Source organism: Rhododendron vialii, chromosome 7a (genome assembly GCF_030253575.1).
Source record: "Rhododendron vialii isolate Sample 1 chromosome 7a, ASM3025357v1".
NCBI lineage: Eukaryota > Viridiplantae > Streptophyta > Magnoliopsida > Ericales > Ericaceae > Rhododendron > Rhododendron vialii.
In genome coordinates this window covers 10,279,304-10,296,157 of record NC_080563.1, presented here as the reverse complement: position 1 = coordinate 10,296,157, position 16,854 = coordinate 10,279,304, and the positions used below count along the sequence as shown (strand labels likewise).

Below are 16,854 nucleotides of genomic sequence, written 5' to 3'. Positions count from 1 at the left end.
ACATAAAAAACACAATTTTTTTGAAATGTAGTACATTCGTCCCAAAATAAATGTCAGGTCTGTAAAATAAAAACTTAAAAATATTAATGAGTTTTTTTAATTTATAAAAAGTTAGAATTTCTTTTTGCAGAAAACATATTATTTTTAAGTCATTATTTTGCGGACCGAACATTTATTTTAGGATTTGGGGAGCTGTAGTGCGGGCAATCCGGCCGTCCATCTCGGCAATGGACAATTCGGATTTTCATCCAAACAATGGACGGTTCGGATTTATAAGAGTTCAAATTAAATCCGAGCCCTTCATATCGAGATGGACGGTTGGATCCGTTACACTACAGCACCTCCGGTTTCCTTATTTTGGGACGGAGAAAGTAGTATAATAATTAGAGTGCCAATTTATTTATTTTAAAAATCATCATATGTATATATCTTCTCGAATATTTTTGCTCGGACACAAAAATCTTTTCGATTTGTTACTACAAAACCCTAAACCCTTGTTTCCAAATCGTTCACACAGGTGACAGGGACCGTCAACCGTTGCTCTTGTACTCGTAGAAAACTTCGCCTGCACGATACATGTAGGTGCCATCGCAAACCTATAAAATACTCCATCTGAAGCCGAAGGAGTGATTTCTCGCAGAGCATTCAACGCAGCATTTGTCTGAGCACTACGATGGAGTTGGACCCGGACGACATCTTCCGAGATGAAGACGACGACCCAGAGAACGAATTCTATCAGGTCCGTATGCGTTTATTTTCCCAATTTATTCTTTTTGTTGTTCGCAAAATTTTGGTTCCATACATGTGCATGCGTTGATTTATTGTATAAATGATGGATGGTTTTACCCCCATACGTTCAATTCAATGTATTTCAGGAAAGAGAGGCGAGCAAAGAAATGGTGGTTTACCTGGTGGATGCTTCCCCCAAAATGTTCAGCGCTACTGCTCTCCAAGTGGGTATCTCTCTCTACTCCGAAATTTCCCTCTCTCTGTCTATGTTTCGTCTGTATATTTGTGTTTCCATATAAGGACACATATATGTATCTGCACATGCTAGTGGTTAGGCTTTGGAATTAGGATTGTCAATGTTTTGTGCGGCTTCAATACCGCGGTCATAGAAGAATAATTACACACCAAAAATGATGCAAAGAGAACACCCAACCCGCGGCAACGAGTGAAAAACAGATATTTACTTGGCACGGTCCTGAAAAGCTCTTTGGTAGATAGTTGTAGAAATTATAATGAGGTTAAAAACTTAGAAGAACCCGAGTCTGTACCAATACCTGAGCGGTGAAAAATAATCCTCGTTTTCCTGCTCAAGAGTACCGAGCCTTGAAGCAAACACCGGTTCACGTTCAAACTCTAGTCTTGTCGTTGTTTTTGTCCCCGTACATGTCTACCTCTTTGTCTGCTAATTGCTATCTACAAGTTGCATAGAATTCCTGTAAGTCCCCTACGTGCGTGCAAACGAAGAATCCTAGTCCACTACACATTGTTAGTCATTTTTGGACTCCAAAACTTACGCATACTAAGGTTAAAGAATACACGTAATTGAATGGGCCTTGTAATATAGAAGACACATCCACCAATCTCCACCCTAGCTTGAATCTTGGGTCATTCCTGCTAAATTTCAAGTTTCACCTCTGCCTGTCTTTTGACAGGTAAGTGCCAGTGTCGATTCTGCCTCTTATTGTTGCTCTGCCGAGCTCAAACCCCTGTGGCCCACACGTCCCCATCAAAATTCATATCGGTCCTCCGCCCCTCTGATTTGTGCTTATACATAGAGATCACTTTACTAACCAAATTAAGAGCTTAAAGACTTGCTCCGGCTGCGGTGTACATTGTTGCCTCAACAGTTTTAATCACTTCATCTGCAACTTCCTTGTGTACGTTAAGCAACTGTTGCCGTTACGTCTGGCCATTATCCTGCATATCTCACGTTTAGGTCCTGCACACACACCATGTCGGTTTGGCACATTCTTTTCCCTACGCATGCATCTTTACAAGTTTACACCTTCATTAATGACTGTTTGCCAAAGCTTCTGCTTGTTCTTTTGGGCCAAAACCCAACCTTTGAAGCTACTTAAAAGTAATTCTGGGAAGCATCATTTTGTATGTTTTGAATTCTGATTTTTAGAACAACCCTTTGTAACATCTATTGTCTTGAGACTCTTGACAATCACTGCCATATGCTCCACTTGTAGTTTTCTGCAAGTAGACCTTAAAGTAAAGGTAATTCATGCAGACACAAAGATTGGCCAGTTCCAACTCCACACCACTTTTATAAAGGTTTTTTAAGAAAGCTGATCCTGCTTGATGATGTAAGTCTAAGCTCAACATGTCTCTTCTCTCGTGTTCAGTAAAAATAATGTGTATTAGGATCAGTGACAGGGAAGTGAATAGGAAAAGGGTCTTGGCTCTTTGTTATTAATTTCTAATATGCTGTGGGTTATTGGGTGATTTTTTCCCTTTTAGATTAAGTGCAAGGCTTCGTAGGTTGATGAATCCCTATTTATAGCTGCTAATAAGTTTACCTTAAGTTACCTGGAACAACAATTGTGCCAATAGAATGAGCAGGAATAGGAAGAGGTTACAACTTACAACCAAGGAATATGGTAGGGGTAGGCATTCATAGATTACAACAATCAATCCCATGTGATACAGTAAAACAAGTAAATCTGAGTATCGTGTTTCATAAAATTTGTGTAAAACTTATTTATAGGAGCGTTGAATATCCAATTTGATTACATTCCTGCTGTTGAAAACTTTAAACTAGACCTATAATTGATTTTGTTCTCCTTATGAAACCCTTGGGATCATTTTCATTGCAAAATCCACGGTTGTGAATATTGTTGAACGTGTGTTCCAAAACACAAGTTGCGTGGGTATTAGTGATTTCTAGTAATAAACATTGACCTCCCTATAATGAGACTCATTGGGGGTTTTCTAAAGCCACCAGAAGGTTGCATCTCTGTTGTGTTACCTTGGTTGGAGTCTTGGAGATCAAATGATCTCAGGCTCTTAGCCACCCTACAATCATTGCTCTTGCCCTATTTAAGTTCTTGTCCAAAATTGGAAGGATACCTAAATAGATTTATATGGGTCAACGAGTTGTAGACTAGATAATTACATGTCTTCACTGGAAACGACTTGGTGATCAAAGGGAGCTTTCTCTGCCCACCCATCTGTGACCTGGTTTTTTCATCGCAATAATTGTATGTGGTGAGAACCCCTCTCTCTCTCTCTCTCTCTCTCTCTCTCTCATACACACACACACACATTTTTTACAAACAAGAGATCATGTTTCTGGACAATTGCAAGAGTTCATACTTCCAAATGAAACATGCCCAATGTTTTTGTTGGGATTAAATCACTGTGTGTTAATGGTACTGTATGTGCCTCTTAATAGGGATTTAAATTAGGAGTTTGCTTATGGCAAGTAAGTGGGCCTACTGGTCTATTATTCACATGAACTCTTTGGACTTCAATGATTCCCTGCAAGCAATGTTCAACTTCGTTTTGGCTGAGTGAAGAATTTTTTGTGAAGGTGTCAGGTGGTTGGTATGGTACCTGATGCAACTTCTCATTACTCATAGACAATTAGATTGTGGAATTTATTTATTTTTGCTCAAATAGTAAGTGACTGTTGTAAGATCAGGTCTAATCCATTAGTGACGCAACTTTTCTGCATTGGAACTTGAAGAAGCAAAAGGCCTAGATCATTGCTTCGGTGCTTCTCTTAGAATACTAATTGAGTTTATGTCACCCACATTTTGGGTCAAATGTCTATCAAACCAAAAGAGGAGGAAAGTCCTCCAAATGATTGGTTTTCGATGTGGCTGGGTGAAATAGCATTTGTTTTTTCACACTTCTCGTACAGGGGAAGGATATATCAATATGCTTTTGCATTGCTCTTGCTCATTGTTCAGAAAATTCTGGTGATTTTCTTTAAATGGATGTCCAGAATATGCTGGAGATTTATATTGAAATTGATTTGACTGTTGATGTTTTTCATTTTCGTCAACACATACAGGAAAATCAAGAGGAAACACACTTTCATGTTGCCGTCAGTTGTATTTCCCAGTCACTGAAAACTCAAATTATCAACAGGTCTTATGATGAAGTTGCAATATGCTTCTTCAACACGGTAAGATGTCACTGTGTTAAGCTGAGGCTCATCTCCTCTTAATTTATTTTATACGTTGAATTCACTTTACCCCCCTGTGGTGTGTTCCATATGTGGATCACCCCCTAGTGGAATGTGGACAAATGAACCATCACATTTTCTGTCCAAACTATTCTAGAGGTGTAAGTTGTAACTGGCGTATCTTATAACAGATTGAGTCATTTTTTTCTACAAAATCACACGAATCCCATTTTCTTCTTCACCCCAAGTTCTCCACTTCCAATCTCCAACCCTCGCAACCCCACTTCCCATGCCCAACCCCTCTCCTCCCTCTCTTTGTTGCCCCTACTTCTATACCCGTCCTGAAGCTAAATCCCCACCCAACCTCCTTACTGCCGTGGTAAGGTATATAGGTTGCTGTATTTATTATATGATTACGTACTTGTTCAGTAATGGTCCCACAAGCTCAAGCTGTTATAAATGGGCTCAACAATGTATGTCAAGCTATTAAACACACCAGTCAAGTCTTGCACGTGGAGTTCCAAATATCCAAGCGAAATAGAATACAAAGGAAAGAAGCAGATAGCAAACGGGGAACACTAGCAAACGGAATACTACATTCTGAATGCATATTTGCAATATGTACATAGACAAAATCATGTTTACTTATCTGTATTCTAATATACACCTGCAATAACTAGGTGAGGAAAGGAGGAGGGGAGATGGGGTAGGTGAGGAGGTACTTCGGGGAAATGATGTTTTGGTGCTTCTTTTTTTTTTTCTAACAAATGATGATTTCGTTCAAGTCTATCAGCAGAGAGGTAATATACTATCGGAAAAGCATATGGTGGGAATTGACGAAATAGGAAGGTCAAGGTTTAATTTGTTACCAGGGTGAAATATGGGGTTTCCTATAACCTTACCCTCATTTGCATTAATGAGAATACATCCATGCAGTATTCTCATCAGAGACATGCATTCTGGGTCACGCTCAGATGTATAAATATGCTCACAATTATTTCCTTGCTAGGAAACATTGGTATGGAAGGTATTGACGGTAATCACTAAAGACCTCGGAACTTTATATTTCCATCTCACATAAGCTCGATCTCTATTTCCTTCTCCATTTGCAGAGAGAAAAGAAGAATTTGCAGGATTTAAATTGTGTTTATGTTTTTAATGTTGCTGAACGAGATGATCTAGACCGGCCAACAGCAAGGCTTATAAAAGATTTTGATTGCATAGAAGGTAAGCCCCACGACCATGAAAGGATGTTAAATATTTGGTTTTAGGAATTGGTATCTTGAAATCTCAGAGACTTACAGATTTCTTCGAATGAAAGGGAAGGGAAAATATCGCTTGTTCCTTCGTAAACAGTTTAGACCATTTTGCTGGATACTTTCATCACTGGTTTTGATTGCATTGAAGTTTCCAACTTAACAGTTCTTCTTGATTTTTAATGGGCTGAACCACATTTATCTGTGCTTTTTAGTTTTGGGTATGTTTTTGTTGATTCGGGCATTTTATGTGTTGTATGGTAGCTTATACTTAGCTCTGTGGGCAAAGCGTAAGTTCACATCGAGTAGCAGTTTCTACTGTTTCTTCAAACCTCACTATGAACCTATTTTGTCTTGTTTTCCATGCAAAGCATAAAAGCAACGGGTTGAAATGTAATCCGTCTTTTTCTTTCACGCAGATCATAAAAGTAATGAGTTGAAATGTAACAAAGTGTGGTTTGAAGGCTTTAATATGCCGCTTGAAAATGAGAACCCCATAATGCAAAGATTCCTTTTCTCCCAGTGTCGTTGGGACTTTATTTTTACATTCACTTTCACGTTTACATTTGATGTTTTGGATTGCGTGTTTATTTTAACTCTTCGATATTCAGATGACAACACTTGGTTTAAGTGCTCAACACTATCTTTAATTAATAATTTTATTTCCATTGCTGTCTCAATTTTCTATTTTGCGTGTAAAATAAAATGACTCTTCAAGTGTAGTTTTAGCAAGCTCAATGCCTTCTGTAAGTGTGTTTGTTCCTATTTTTCCTCTTGCTGATAATTGCTTGTGGGTCCCATGAGAGAGCTTATATACTTAATTTCTATTGCCCAAAAGTTCTGAGGTTGAAAAAAGTGATGCAATCTAAATCATATAAGAAAAGAATCAACGAAAAGAACCTTGGTCTTGCGCCATCTTTTCCTATAGAATCACACAAATTCTAGTCGACTAAATGGAATTTAGAGAACCCACATTTGGAGGACTTGGTGATTGAGCTGGACCACGAGAGCACCATTATCGCTACTTCTTATGATTGAGCATGCATGAAGAGCTTCAGGAGTTATACGGCAGTTTGGAACTATTACAACATATTCTTGTCTTGTTAATATACTTATATTTCTGTGTATTCCTTATGCTGTATTTATGTACCTTAAGAACAAATCCGCTGTCGAATTCTGGAAGTGGATTTGAGGCTACTTGCTATAAACCCTCTACTTGTAATCATGAGGTTATATCTTGCAACTTTGCGCTGCCATTTTGTACTTGATAGTCTCATGTTTGAAATTCGTTTAATATGTCGTGGAGTGTTACCATACCGCGCTTCACTAATTGGCCAGAGCACAATTGAACTGCGGAATGTCTTGTGTTGGGGAATAATGGTAAGAAATTTACCAGCCAATCAGTGTTTGAGTTTTCAATTTCTTGAATCAGTGAATTTGAAGAGTTGAATTCAAAATTTGGTGGAAATCAATTCAATATTTTGTTGAAGTGACCACACATTTGATTCTAATTAGTGAACTAGAGCTGGATTTGCCAGCCTTGGAGGTAAATAAGAGCCTTAGTGGACTTGGCGCATGAGACTTTTTGGGAAGAGATTTGTGTATTTTTGAAGTACTGACAATTGATTGTCACTTGTTCATGTGCACAATCATTGTCTGCCCTGATTATTCATTAATTGATGTTGCTGAATCTGGACTGATTGCCTCTTTAATGTTGTAAAGTTAAGCAATGTAAATCAGCCCTCATTTTCTAAATGTATGCAGAATCATTTACTAAAGAAATAGGGAGTCAGTGCGGTATCTTGTCTGGATCGCGAGACAATTCTCTATACAATGCTCTGTGGGTTGCCCAAGCGCTTCTGCGTAAAGGGTAAATCTTCATTGTTTATATTTGTATAACTTAATAAAGCGTCTTTTTTACTAAGTTAACGGTAGGAGTTGACCAATGAAATAGCTTTTGCTAATGACGTTGATTGAACTACTTCAGATCTGCAAAAACAGCTGACAAACGAATTCTCTTATTCACAAATGAAGACAATCCTTTTGGGAGTATCAAGGGTGTTGTGAAGATAGATATGATGAGGACAACATTGCAACGAGCTAAAGTAACTATCAGATGTGTGTACAAGTTCAATTACACTCTTGAAGTAAATGTTCGTGTTAGAATAATTGCAAGTTTCTGTGCTCTTTTTCAGGATGCACAAGATCTTGGCATCTCAATTGAACTGCTACCCTTAAGTAGGCCTGATGAGGAGTTCAACATCTCACTTTTCTACTCTGTATGTTCATGCTTATTATTATATCTTTAGCAAAGTTGATACATTTGTTTATGCCAGTAACTCCTCTCCTGTGTATCAGGACTTGCTTGGATTGGAGGGTGACGATGCTTCCCAGTTTTTGCCGTTGGCAGGAGAGAGGTGTTTAATTCATCAGAATTTTTATTTCAGTTTCAAAGTTTATATGCCATGATTTCTGTTGCTAGTTTAGTTTTTCAAGTTGGTGCATATCACCTCTTAGATTTTTTTTTTATCTCCGAAAAAACTATGAAAGCCACCCATTTAGGTATTTTATGCTCTGTACATGAGTCATGGCACTGATCAGTCCTATTAAACTGTTCTTTTTGCCCACGGGGTAGGTTTATGTATATAGGCACACATTTGTAATCATTTTTTTTTATATATATATTTGTGTTTCTGCGTGCACACTTATGTATTGTGAATTGAATCATTAATGTCAGGTTGGAAGATATGAAAGATCAATTAAGAAAACGCATGCTCAAGAAGCGTAAAGTGCGAAGAGTTACATTTTCGATTGCCAATGGGATATCTTTAGAACTCAATACATATGCTTTAGTTCGCCCAACACTTCCAGGTATTTGTGTCCCTATTATTAGCATTCAGGGTTGTCGATGCCGTTGTCATTTTTCGAATTCATCATGATTCATTGTCCGGATGCCTTGTTGTCAATGTAGTTCATCACACCTTGCTTCTGTTGTTATTGTTCTCAGGGACCATTACCTGGCTTGATTCTGTGACCAATGTCCCTTTACAGGTATTATATTTTCATTTATGGAACAATCCCTCTTGTTTTCCCAATCTCACGCAGATATCGTAGTGGTATGGGAAAGCTCTAACGCTCAATCTAGAGTCTATACACTTTTGTGAGGCTTTCTACCCCAGGGATTTGTCAACTAGAGATCCTGAGCTTCGCTTAAACATGAACTAAACGTCCCATTCTTTCAAATTCTCGTACCTGTTATTATATATTCCTGACCACATTATTCAGCTTCCAAATTCCATGATTTTTGTTCCCTTATGATTCCTTTGCTTACCAAAATTTGTTTGTAAAGTTTCACCCGCTAATTACTGTCATGGTCATAACACACCTTAATTTTCTTTTAAGAAGAAAAATTTAGAAATCAGGAGGATGAAAGATGCGTGATCTGGGGTGATACATACTCGATCGAAAAGTTTTTCTTTTGATTTTTATAGAAATGTTTCATGTCATTCTATTTTTTCGAATGGTAATGTGGCTGTAGAAAATAGTTTGACTGTAGTTCTGACTCTAAACATTGTGCAGTCTGAAAGATCATTTCTCTGCGCGGACACTGGTGCATTAATTCAGGAGCCTGCAAAGCGTGTCCAATCTTATAAGAAGTAAGTTTACGTTTTTGTTACTTCAATGGCTATGCCCACTAAATTCATTGGCCATTTATTTTCTGTCCTGGGTATCATGGATCTTAAAGTTTGTTGGATATATGACATGGTTTCACGTAAGTGCACAACTAGACATAGTTTCATGTAAGTGCACGATTAGACATAGTTTCTGAATATTAATTGGCCATAGTTTTCGTGTATTGTTGGCTTATTTTGTTGGAAGTTCTATTTCTGTTAGAGGGCAATATGAACCATGTTCCATCAAAGACACTAAAGGGTTTCTAGTACGATATATCTGGTGTTGAAGTAGGTCAACAATTCTCTTGGAAAATAGGATGCTTCCAAATCCAAGTCCATGGCCAAGTACTTATTACTCTATACTTCTTGGGTTGTAATTGCTACTCCCTCCGTCCCAATTTGTTACGCCCTTATTCCTTTTTGGGATGTCCCAAAATGATTTGTATGTTTCAAAACTTTCCATTTTTAGATATCTAAATTACCATTTTGCCCCTCCTTTTCTTTTATACATTTAAATGAGGCTATGTTTTCAAGAAACCAAAGAGAGCACTTATGATGGACATCAGTTTCTGAGCATGGCAGGGGAACTTTCCGCCTCATTCAAAAAAAATTAGAATTGCACTTTTTGCCTAATTTAAATATTCTATCAAGGGGTAAAATAGTAAAATTGATGAAAAGTCAATGATCATACTTGTCATGTCTAAGATTTGTACATTGACTGCTCATGTCATAAACTTGGCGTTCAGCTGATTTTGTCTGCTCAATTTTTCAGTGAAGATATCAAGTTTTCAGTTGAGGAACTTTCAGAAATCAAGAGAGTTTCAACTGGACATCTTCGTCTTCTAGGTTTTAAGCCATTGAGTTGTTTAAAAGACTACCACAACCTGAGGCCATCAACCTTTCTCTTTCCTAGTGATGAGGTTGTTCTATTGTTGTTAGCCTTCCTGCTCCTTGTTTATATCTGATTCTAACAACCCCTTTTCTGGCTTTAGTTCATTTACAAGGTTATGGATTATGGAACTTCTTCCAGGTTGTTAAATTTAATTGGTGCCTTTAACAGTTTATATAGTATACTGCTTTCAATTCGTTACACAGTCTAGGTTAAACTAATTATGCAAATGCACAAAACTTCTATTTTGTTTTGGGTATTATTTTTAGATCAAATATCATCTTGGTATTTCACTATTTCTTTTCACTAATCTATGCGGTGGTAAATATGGAAAAGAATACTCTCTTCATTTTTCGTTCGGAGAGCCTAAATAGAGGTGTACTTTACAGATTGATAAGTTATTGTTGTTCACACTCTTGAGTTAGTGTGTCCTTGTATCCATGTCTTGATCTTGTGGGAAATGGCTCATAATCCTATCATGTCATACCTGGAACTCGAATATTGTACTGCCCTTCCGTGTTAGCTCCTGCATGCCTATCCAAACTGCATGAGTTACTGTAGAATGAGTTATTTAGCTTATGGGCTCTCTTCATTGTTGATAATAATCTAATGCAGGAAGTTGTTGGAAGTACTTGCATTTTCATTGCTCTCCACAGATCCATGTTGCGTCTGAACCGGTTAGTACTTGTAACAATTTTTGCTCTTCAACTCCAGCAATAGTCCAGAATCATTATCTCACCGAACGTACTTTAGAATTTAGATTTTTTTATAGCTTGTGTTTTACTTTGTGTAATCTTTATATGCTTTTATTGTCCTCAAAGAGAGATGTTGATACGAAATTAGGAATTTGGAGGGAAGTATTAGAGTCAAAGGGTTTTTGGATAAGTAGGAGCAAAACTGAGTATATGGTGTGCAAGTTTAGTGGTACCAGCAATGCGCATGAAGAAAAAGTGATGATCCAAGACCAGGAGATACCAAAGAGTGACCATTTTAGGTATTTTGGCTCGATTATTAGTAAAGATGGAGAGATTGCCGATGATGTGACCCATAGGATCCAAGTGGGGTGGCTCAAGTGGAGGAGTGCTACTAGTGTATTATGTGACGAGGGTACCCACAAAATTGAAGGGAAAATTTTATAAAATTGCTATAAGACCAGTGATGCTCTACGGGACAAAATGTTGGCCTACTAAGAAACAACAGGTGAGCAAGATGAGTTTAGCGGAAATAAGAATGTTGAGGTGGGTGTGTGGTATGACTAGATGAGATAGTATTAGAAATGAAATGGTTCGTGCGATGGTAGGTGTAACACCTATAGAGGAGAAGTTGAGGGAAAATAGGCTAAGGTGGTTTGGACATGTCTACCGTAGACCTGAAGATGCTAAAAGAGCGGATAGGATAGCTTTGGGTAGCAACGCTACGGGGAAGTGAAGACCTAAATAGACATTAGATGTTGTGGGCAAAGATATGAGTCTAATGGGTTTGAGTGAACAAATAGCCCTTGACAGAGCTCAATGGAGAAAAAAGATTCATGTAGCCAACCCCAATTGATTGGGACATAAGGCTTGGTTTGGTTTGGAATCTTTATATGCTTCAGCTATGGATCTACTTTATCACCTCAACAAGCGTAGTTGTGTATCTGATAAATAAAAAGGAATACATTAGGTCATTGTTGACCAGGTTTACTTTCTCCCTGCCATATCAGTGTTGCTCTTTCTCTTTTTCATTAGTTTATTATGATTCTGTCCCCCCTTAAATGCCTTAAATATTTGTTGCATTGTCCTTTAGTTTTTCCCATCGTTACACCATATAAGTGGTAAATAACTGTAGTTCATGGTTTTAACATTACATCAGATGCACTTTAAGCGTACAGTTTCAATTTCTAACGTTATGCTACAAGTCATTGGTTTTTAACCACACGAGTCATTGGTCATGACTCATGCTGAGTAAAAGAGCTATGACCGATGGGCGAACATTTGATGGAGGAGAAAGGAATTCCTAAATTTCTATTGACAATACTCTTACATCAGCACGGACTCCATATATCTTTATCTTAGTAGCGGATCAGCAAATTATGCATTTCCAACAGGATTCTCATGGTGCTGTTGTTTGCCTATGTATATATCCAGGGAAGTTAGAAGTTGTAAAATTGAAGCTAAAATAAGATAAAGTTGAGAGTAAGCTTCTTCGACCATGGCCGAGGAATGCAAACTAATGTATGGGTGAGGACTGATGTGATCAGAGGTTGTTCGGTAGTCTAGTCAAGGGGTATTATGGTCTTTGTATTACTCATCTTTTTATTTCTCTTATAAAATAATCAACGATGTGTATTAGGATTAATTAACACCCTAATATCAGTTTCTCCTCACGAACGTGGTATCAGAGCTATGAAATGCTGCTGAACCATCATGGCCCAGCACTTTCAATTCTCTGACTGCTATATGCCTATACGATATATCCAGTCAGAACCCTAACCAAACACATCTTGAAATCTCCAAACCAGTTAGAAAACCCAACCGTATTGAAAACACCCGAAACCAAGAAGGCAAGAACCCATTGAAAACCCAAACAGGTTGAAAGCGCAAACCCTTGGATCGAAATTTCTTCTAGATTTCGAGACCCCCAAATCAAAAATAAAAACCCCATATTCAGATTTCGATCCAGAAACAGAGCAAAAAAGTGGTTGGACCCTCCTCACGAATCAGTTTTTTGTTCAACCCATATTCATCAGTTTATGTTCTGGTACTCATTGGTTGTGTGACTTAGTGCTGGTGCTAAGTTATGCTTTGTTTGACGAGGTTCTTTTTTAATGATGCGCTGCCCCTGCCTCTCAGTCTTCTTGTGTGATGGTCACGTTGGACTGTCTCTTGAATTTCTGTTTGGTGCATGCTCTTTTTGGATTTCCAAATTCCAGTTGTTTTGATTTCCAAGTTGTCATACTTTGTGATATGGATTTGAAGACTGAGCTTTCAACTGGTTCTAGGTGGTCGCCTGACATGTTTTCAATTACTTCCATTCATCTAAATGGAGCAACGATGCCCAATGGGCTCAGTCTGTGGAAGTTTGTTTTCTTTGGAAGAAGCAATTCAGTTGATTGACTAATAAGCCACCTCGTAGACACAATTCAACTATGCTGATTGTAAGGCTAAGGATTGCTCGAATTCAAACTCCTTTGTGGAATAGTATGGAACCTTAAATTAGTGGTACTGTTAAGACAATAACTTTGCCGGGAGTAAGCTGTGATCACGCTGTTTTGTCATCGACTCAGATACTTCAATGATGTATTCTACGTATTTATTTGTGTGTGTATGCATGTGTTTGTTCATCTTTGCATCATACCAGTGAACATAAAAAGCGTGATTTCCTTTCTCTCCAGTTACGCAGTTGCATTCTATGGGAGTGCTACTCATCCTCAACTGGTTGCTCTCGTTGCGCAAGTAAGATGTCGTTTTTCTTGTTGGGTCCATCGTTGGCAATGCATTTGTGTTCTTCAATTGGAGGGGCATGTTCCTTTTTCAACATACTATTGTATCCTGGAGTGCCTTAATGTAATAAATAGCATACTTGGCTCGACTTTCTATTGACTACTAGGTAGACAGAGCATGCAACTTGCTGCATTAAAATAGACGGCAAGTATATTTGCCGGTAGATAATTGAAAGCTATGCTTGCTGCCTGAGAAGTACTGACATATTTTTCTGGCTAACGTAGAGGTGTCCTGGACATTTGGACATGAGCACATCTTGACATGTCCCGAAGGTCTGACCTTTCAGCTGGAGGCACATTCATTTGGGGAAAATTCAAGCATTCGGTTTTGGTATTAAACTGGACCTTCCAGCTCCAAGAACTGTTCTGTTTTAACTCAGCCTGATATGAAACACGGCCAAGTGGGATTTCTGAAGAGTTTGAGAGACTCTTCAGCTCTTGGACTATCCAATTGCACACATAGCCTACGGGCTGAAAGCCCAAGTCTAATTCTAGGCCAAGTCCAAGCCCAACCCATTTAAGTTCCAGGGCATAAAAAGATGAGACTATTGGGCCCAAAGCCTAACCACTAGCCAACACACCACTGGCCCACGAGTCCACACTCTAACTTGGGACTTATATTCCCATTAATGTTTACATCTCCAGGTAATGTGGGATGGAGGTGTCTTCCCACCTTCTGAAACATGTCAACTTAAAGAGACGATTTCTCGTTAATCTCTGAATGGGTTTGTTCATATTTTACCATGAAGCAAAGTCCCACATTGCCTGGGTACCAAAGTAATATGTAGTATATAAGCGTGAGGGCACCTCACTTCAATAGCTAGCTTTTGGGGTTGAGTTTTACCCAAGATTGTGTATATTAGAGCTATGGTTGCAAGAGGTCTTGGGTTCAAGTCTCTCTGTTTGCATTTGTCCTCCATTTGCATTATGCTTCTCCCTTTCATATTCTGTTTCCTCTCTTTCCATGAAAAGTTGCTTCTCCACGTGCAAGACGGGGTTGCACATGAGGGAGGGTGCTAGATAGCTTGATATACATTGTTGGATCCAATTGTCCCAAATGCATAAGCTGTTAGGAAAGCATGTTATCCTCTAAGAAACCACATTAGAAAGATTGGCTGATCTCTGGAGACAATACCTCCGTTTGCTAGTTTCCCCCCCCCCCCCATCAACTTCATCATCATGTTGCTTCTATTTTACTTTCGATTTTCAGCTTTACATTTATCGTGGTTGGAATAATGGCTTTTGACAAAAATTGCAGGATGAGATAGTCACTGCTAGTGGTCAGGTTGAGCCGCCTGGAATGCACATGATATATCTTCCTTATTCTGATGACATCAGACACATTGAAGAGGCACGTTATGTTTATAAAACTTTTCGGACTGGAATAAGTTTCATTCCAGTATTGGTACTAAAGAATCTTTTGGCTGCTTGTAGATTCATACAGATGAAAATAATGAGACTCCTCGAGCGAATGATGATCAAATTAGAAAGGCTACTGCTTTAATGCGACGTGTTGACTTAAAAGATTTTTCAGTGTGTCAATTCTCTAATCCTGGTAAATCAGGATATCTTACTTACATTACTAGCTATGACTTCTCTCTCTCTCTCTCTCTCTCTCTCTCTCTCTCTCTCTCTCTCTCTCTGTGTGTGTGTGGTGGTGCCGTGTGGAGAGTTTCTACAAGTGTTGTCATGTGCCCTCTAGTTGTTTTCATTAGGTTGACAACTTCTTGCAGCCTTGCAGAGGCACTATGCAGTGCTACAGGCATTAGCCTTGGATGAAGACGAGATGCCAGAAGTGAAAGATGAAACCGCTCCTGATGAGGAAGGCATGGCTCGGTAATGATGCTATATTCGCAATTTTGGGCTCAAATCTCTATCTATCCAAATCCTTCTCATTTTCTTCCTTTTTCCTTTTTCTCTACCCTACTGTGTTAATGAGGATATTAACTAAGAAGCACCCACTCGATTGGCTTTACCCATGGCAGAACGGGAGTGGTTAATGCTTTGGAAGAGTTTAAGCTCTCTGTCTATGGAGAAAACTACGATGAAGCCAAGGAGTTTGAGACCAATGGAAAAGTAAGTGAGGCTTCCAGAAAAAGGAAAGCGATTGCTGAAAATGCTGTCAAGGAGTGTACAAACTATGACTGGTCCGACCTTGCGGACAATGGAAAGGTAACATTTTCTGGATTTGTTCAAAAAAATTCGGGTATGGAATATTGGCAATAGTTGCACAAGTTGGTTGTATTGAATGTCAAGCAAGATGCCTAATTCAAACTGATGTGGTTTTCATCTTTAACAATTAGCTAGAAACAAATAATTTTTAGAAGAAATGGGAAAAGACGGCATTTTATATCTATGCCATCATATAAAGGGCGAACACTACCACTCTGTTTCTTTTATTTCAAGCACTAGCAATGTTCAAAGGACAACGTGAAGAAGAAAAAAGGAAAGAAACTAAACCAGAAACCAGTGTTGTTAATTTCTCCTTTGGATTTAGTGATATGTTGAACATTTTTAATTCTTTCGATAGGATTTGACTTCAATATCCCGTATGGAGTTGTGAGAGATAGGGTAATTAAGGAAATATTTTGGGGAAGAAGGTGACTGGAATTGGTCAGGTTTGCCTTAATTTTCATTAGTTTAATGTGGAGGATGTTATCAGATGAATCCGTTTTTAGCATGCGGAAAGGGTATTTTAAATAAGGTAAACCACATAGAGGTTTGCTGTACCTGCCTACCAATTCCAATTGCTTTGAATTGTTTTAACTTTGAAGTCAAATAGATATCTCAGATGTTAAAAGATGTTCATGACCCTTATTTGTGACATAAGAATATGTTTTGCAGCTGAAGGATTTAACAACAGTCGAGTTGAAGTACTACCTGACAGCACACGGCCTTCCTGTTGCTGGGAGAAAAGAGGCTTTGATCATTAGGATTTTAGCTCATTTGGGCAAGTAGCTGAGTCTGCTGAGAGCAGCATAGCATATTTTGTATGACACTTGTATGAAAGAAGGATCTTCTTTCTCTTCTCTTCTCTTTTTTTTTTGGCAGTGCAGCAGGAAAGAAAACTTAATGTATATACAGCTTTTGATGTTGTATTGGCGTATGCAGTGGCAGAAATTACTTGTAGAAAGTTACTGTACTTTAGAAGATTTATGCACATCCGGTGGCAACATCCACCTGAAAAGTTCTCCGAGTCAGATTTTGTTTACCTCACATTGGGGCTTGCTCCATCCGTTGAACCAATCACAGTGGAGGTTGAATGTCATCCGCCTTTCACCACATGATAGGTGAATGTAAACGATTACAGGCTTCTGTGATAGTATCACGAGGTTCTGTCCAATATCATTACTTTAAAGGTTCGCCAGGAAAATGCTTGGCAAAGGAAATTAATTTTCTTTATCTTC

General features: G+C 38.5%; 1 protein-coding gene across 1 annotated transcript; it reads left to right on the top strand.

Annotated features, from left to right (window-relative positions):
- The first annotated feature begins 429 nt into the window (after positions 1-429).
- On the top strand, positions 430-16,647 carry LOC131333459 (ATP-dependent DNA helicase 2 subunit KU70). Its single transcript, XM_058367989.1, has 19 exons — positions 430-739; positions 876-953; positions 4,034-4,147; positions 5,260-5,374; positions 7,168-7,273; positions 7,391-7,508; positions 7,599-7,682; positions 7,762-7,820; positions 8,141-8,274; positions 8,411-8,454; positions 8,983-9,059; positions 9,850-9,997; positions 10,582-10,643; positions 13,340-13,400; positions 14,706-14,846; positions 14,882-15,002; positions 15,181-15,283; positions 15,433-15,619; positions 16,292-16,647. Exons 1-19 carry the CDS (start codon positions 674-676, stop codon positions 16,403-16,405), a joined length of 1,932 nt encoding a protein of 643 aa, XP_058223972.1. The 5' UTR covers positions 430-673; the 3' UTR covers positions 16,406-16,647.
- Positions 16,648-16,854: the final 207 nt, after the last annotated feature.

What these genes read in the sequence shown, in the direction of transcription:
- LOC131333459 (XM_058367989.1), top strand. Translation starts at nt 674, where the DNA reads ATGGAGTTGGACCCGGACGACATCTTCCGAGATGAAGACGACGACCCA. An exon ending in CAATATGCTTCTTCAACACG is followed by an intron (nt 4,148 to 5,259) that starts GTAAGATGTCAC and finishes CTCCATTTGCAG; the next exon opens with AGAGAAAAGAAGAATTTGCA. An exon ending in AGATTTTGATTGCATAGAAG is followed by an intron (nt 5,375 to 7,167) that starts GTAAGCCCCACG and finishes AAATGTATGCAG; the next exon opens with AATCATTTACTAAAGAAATA.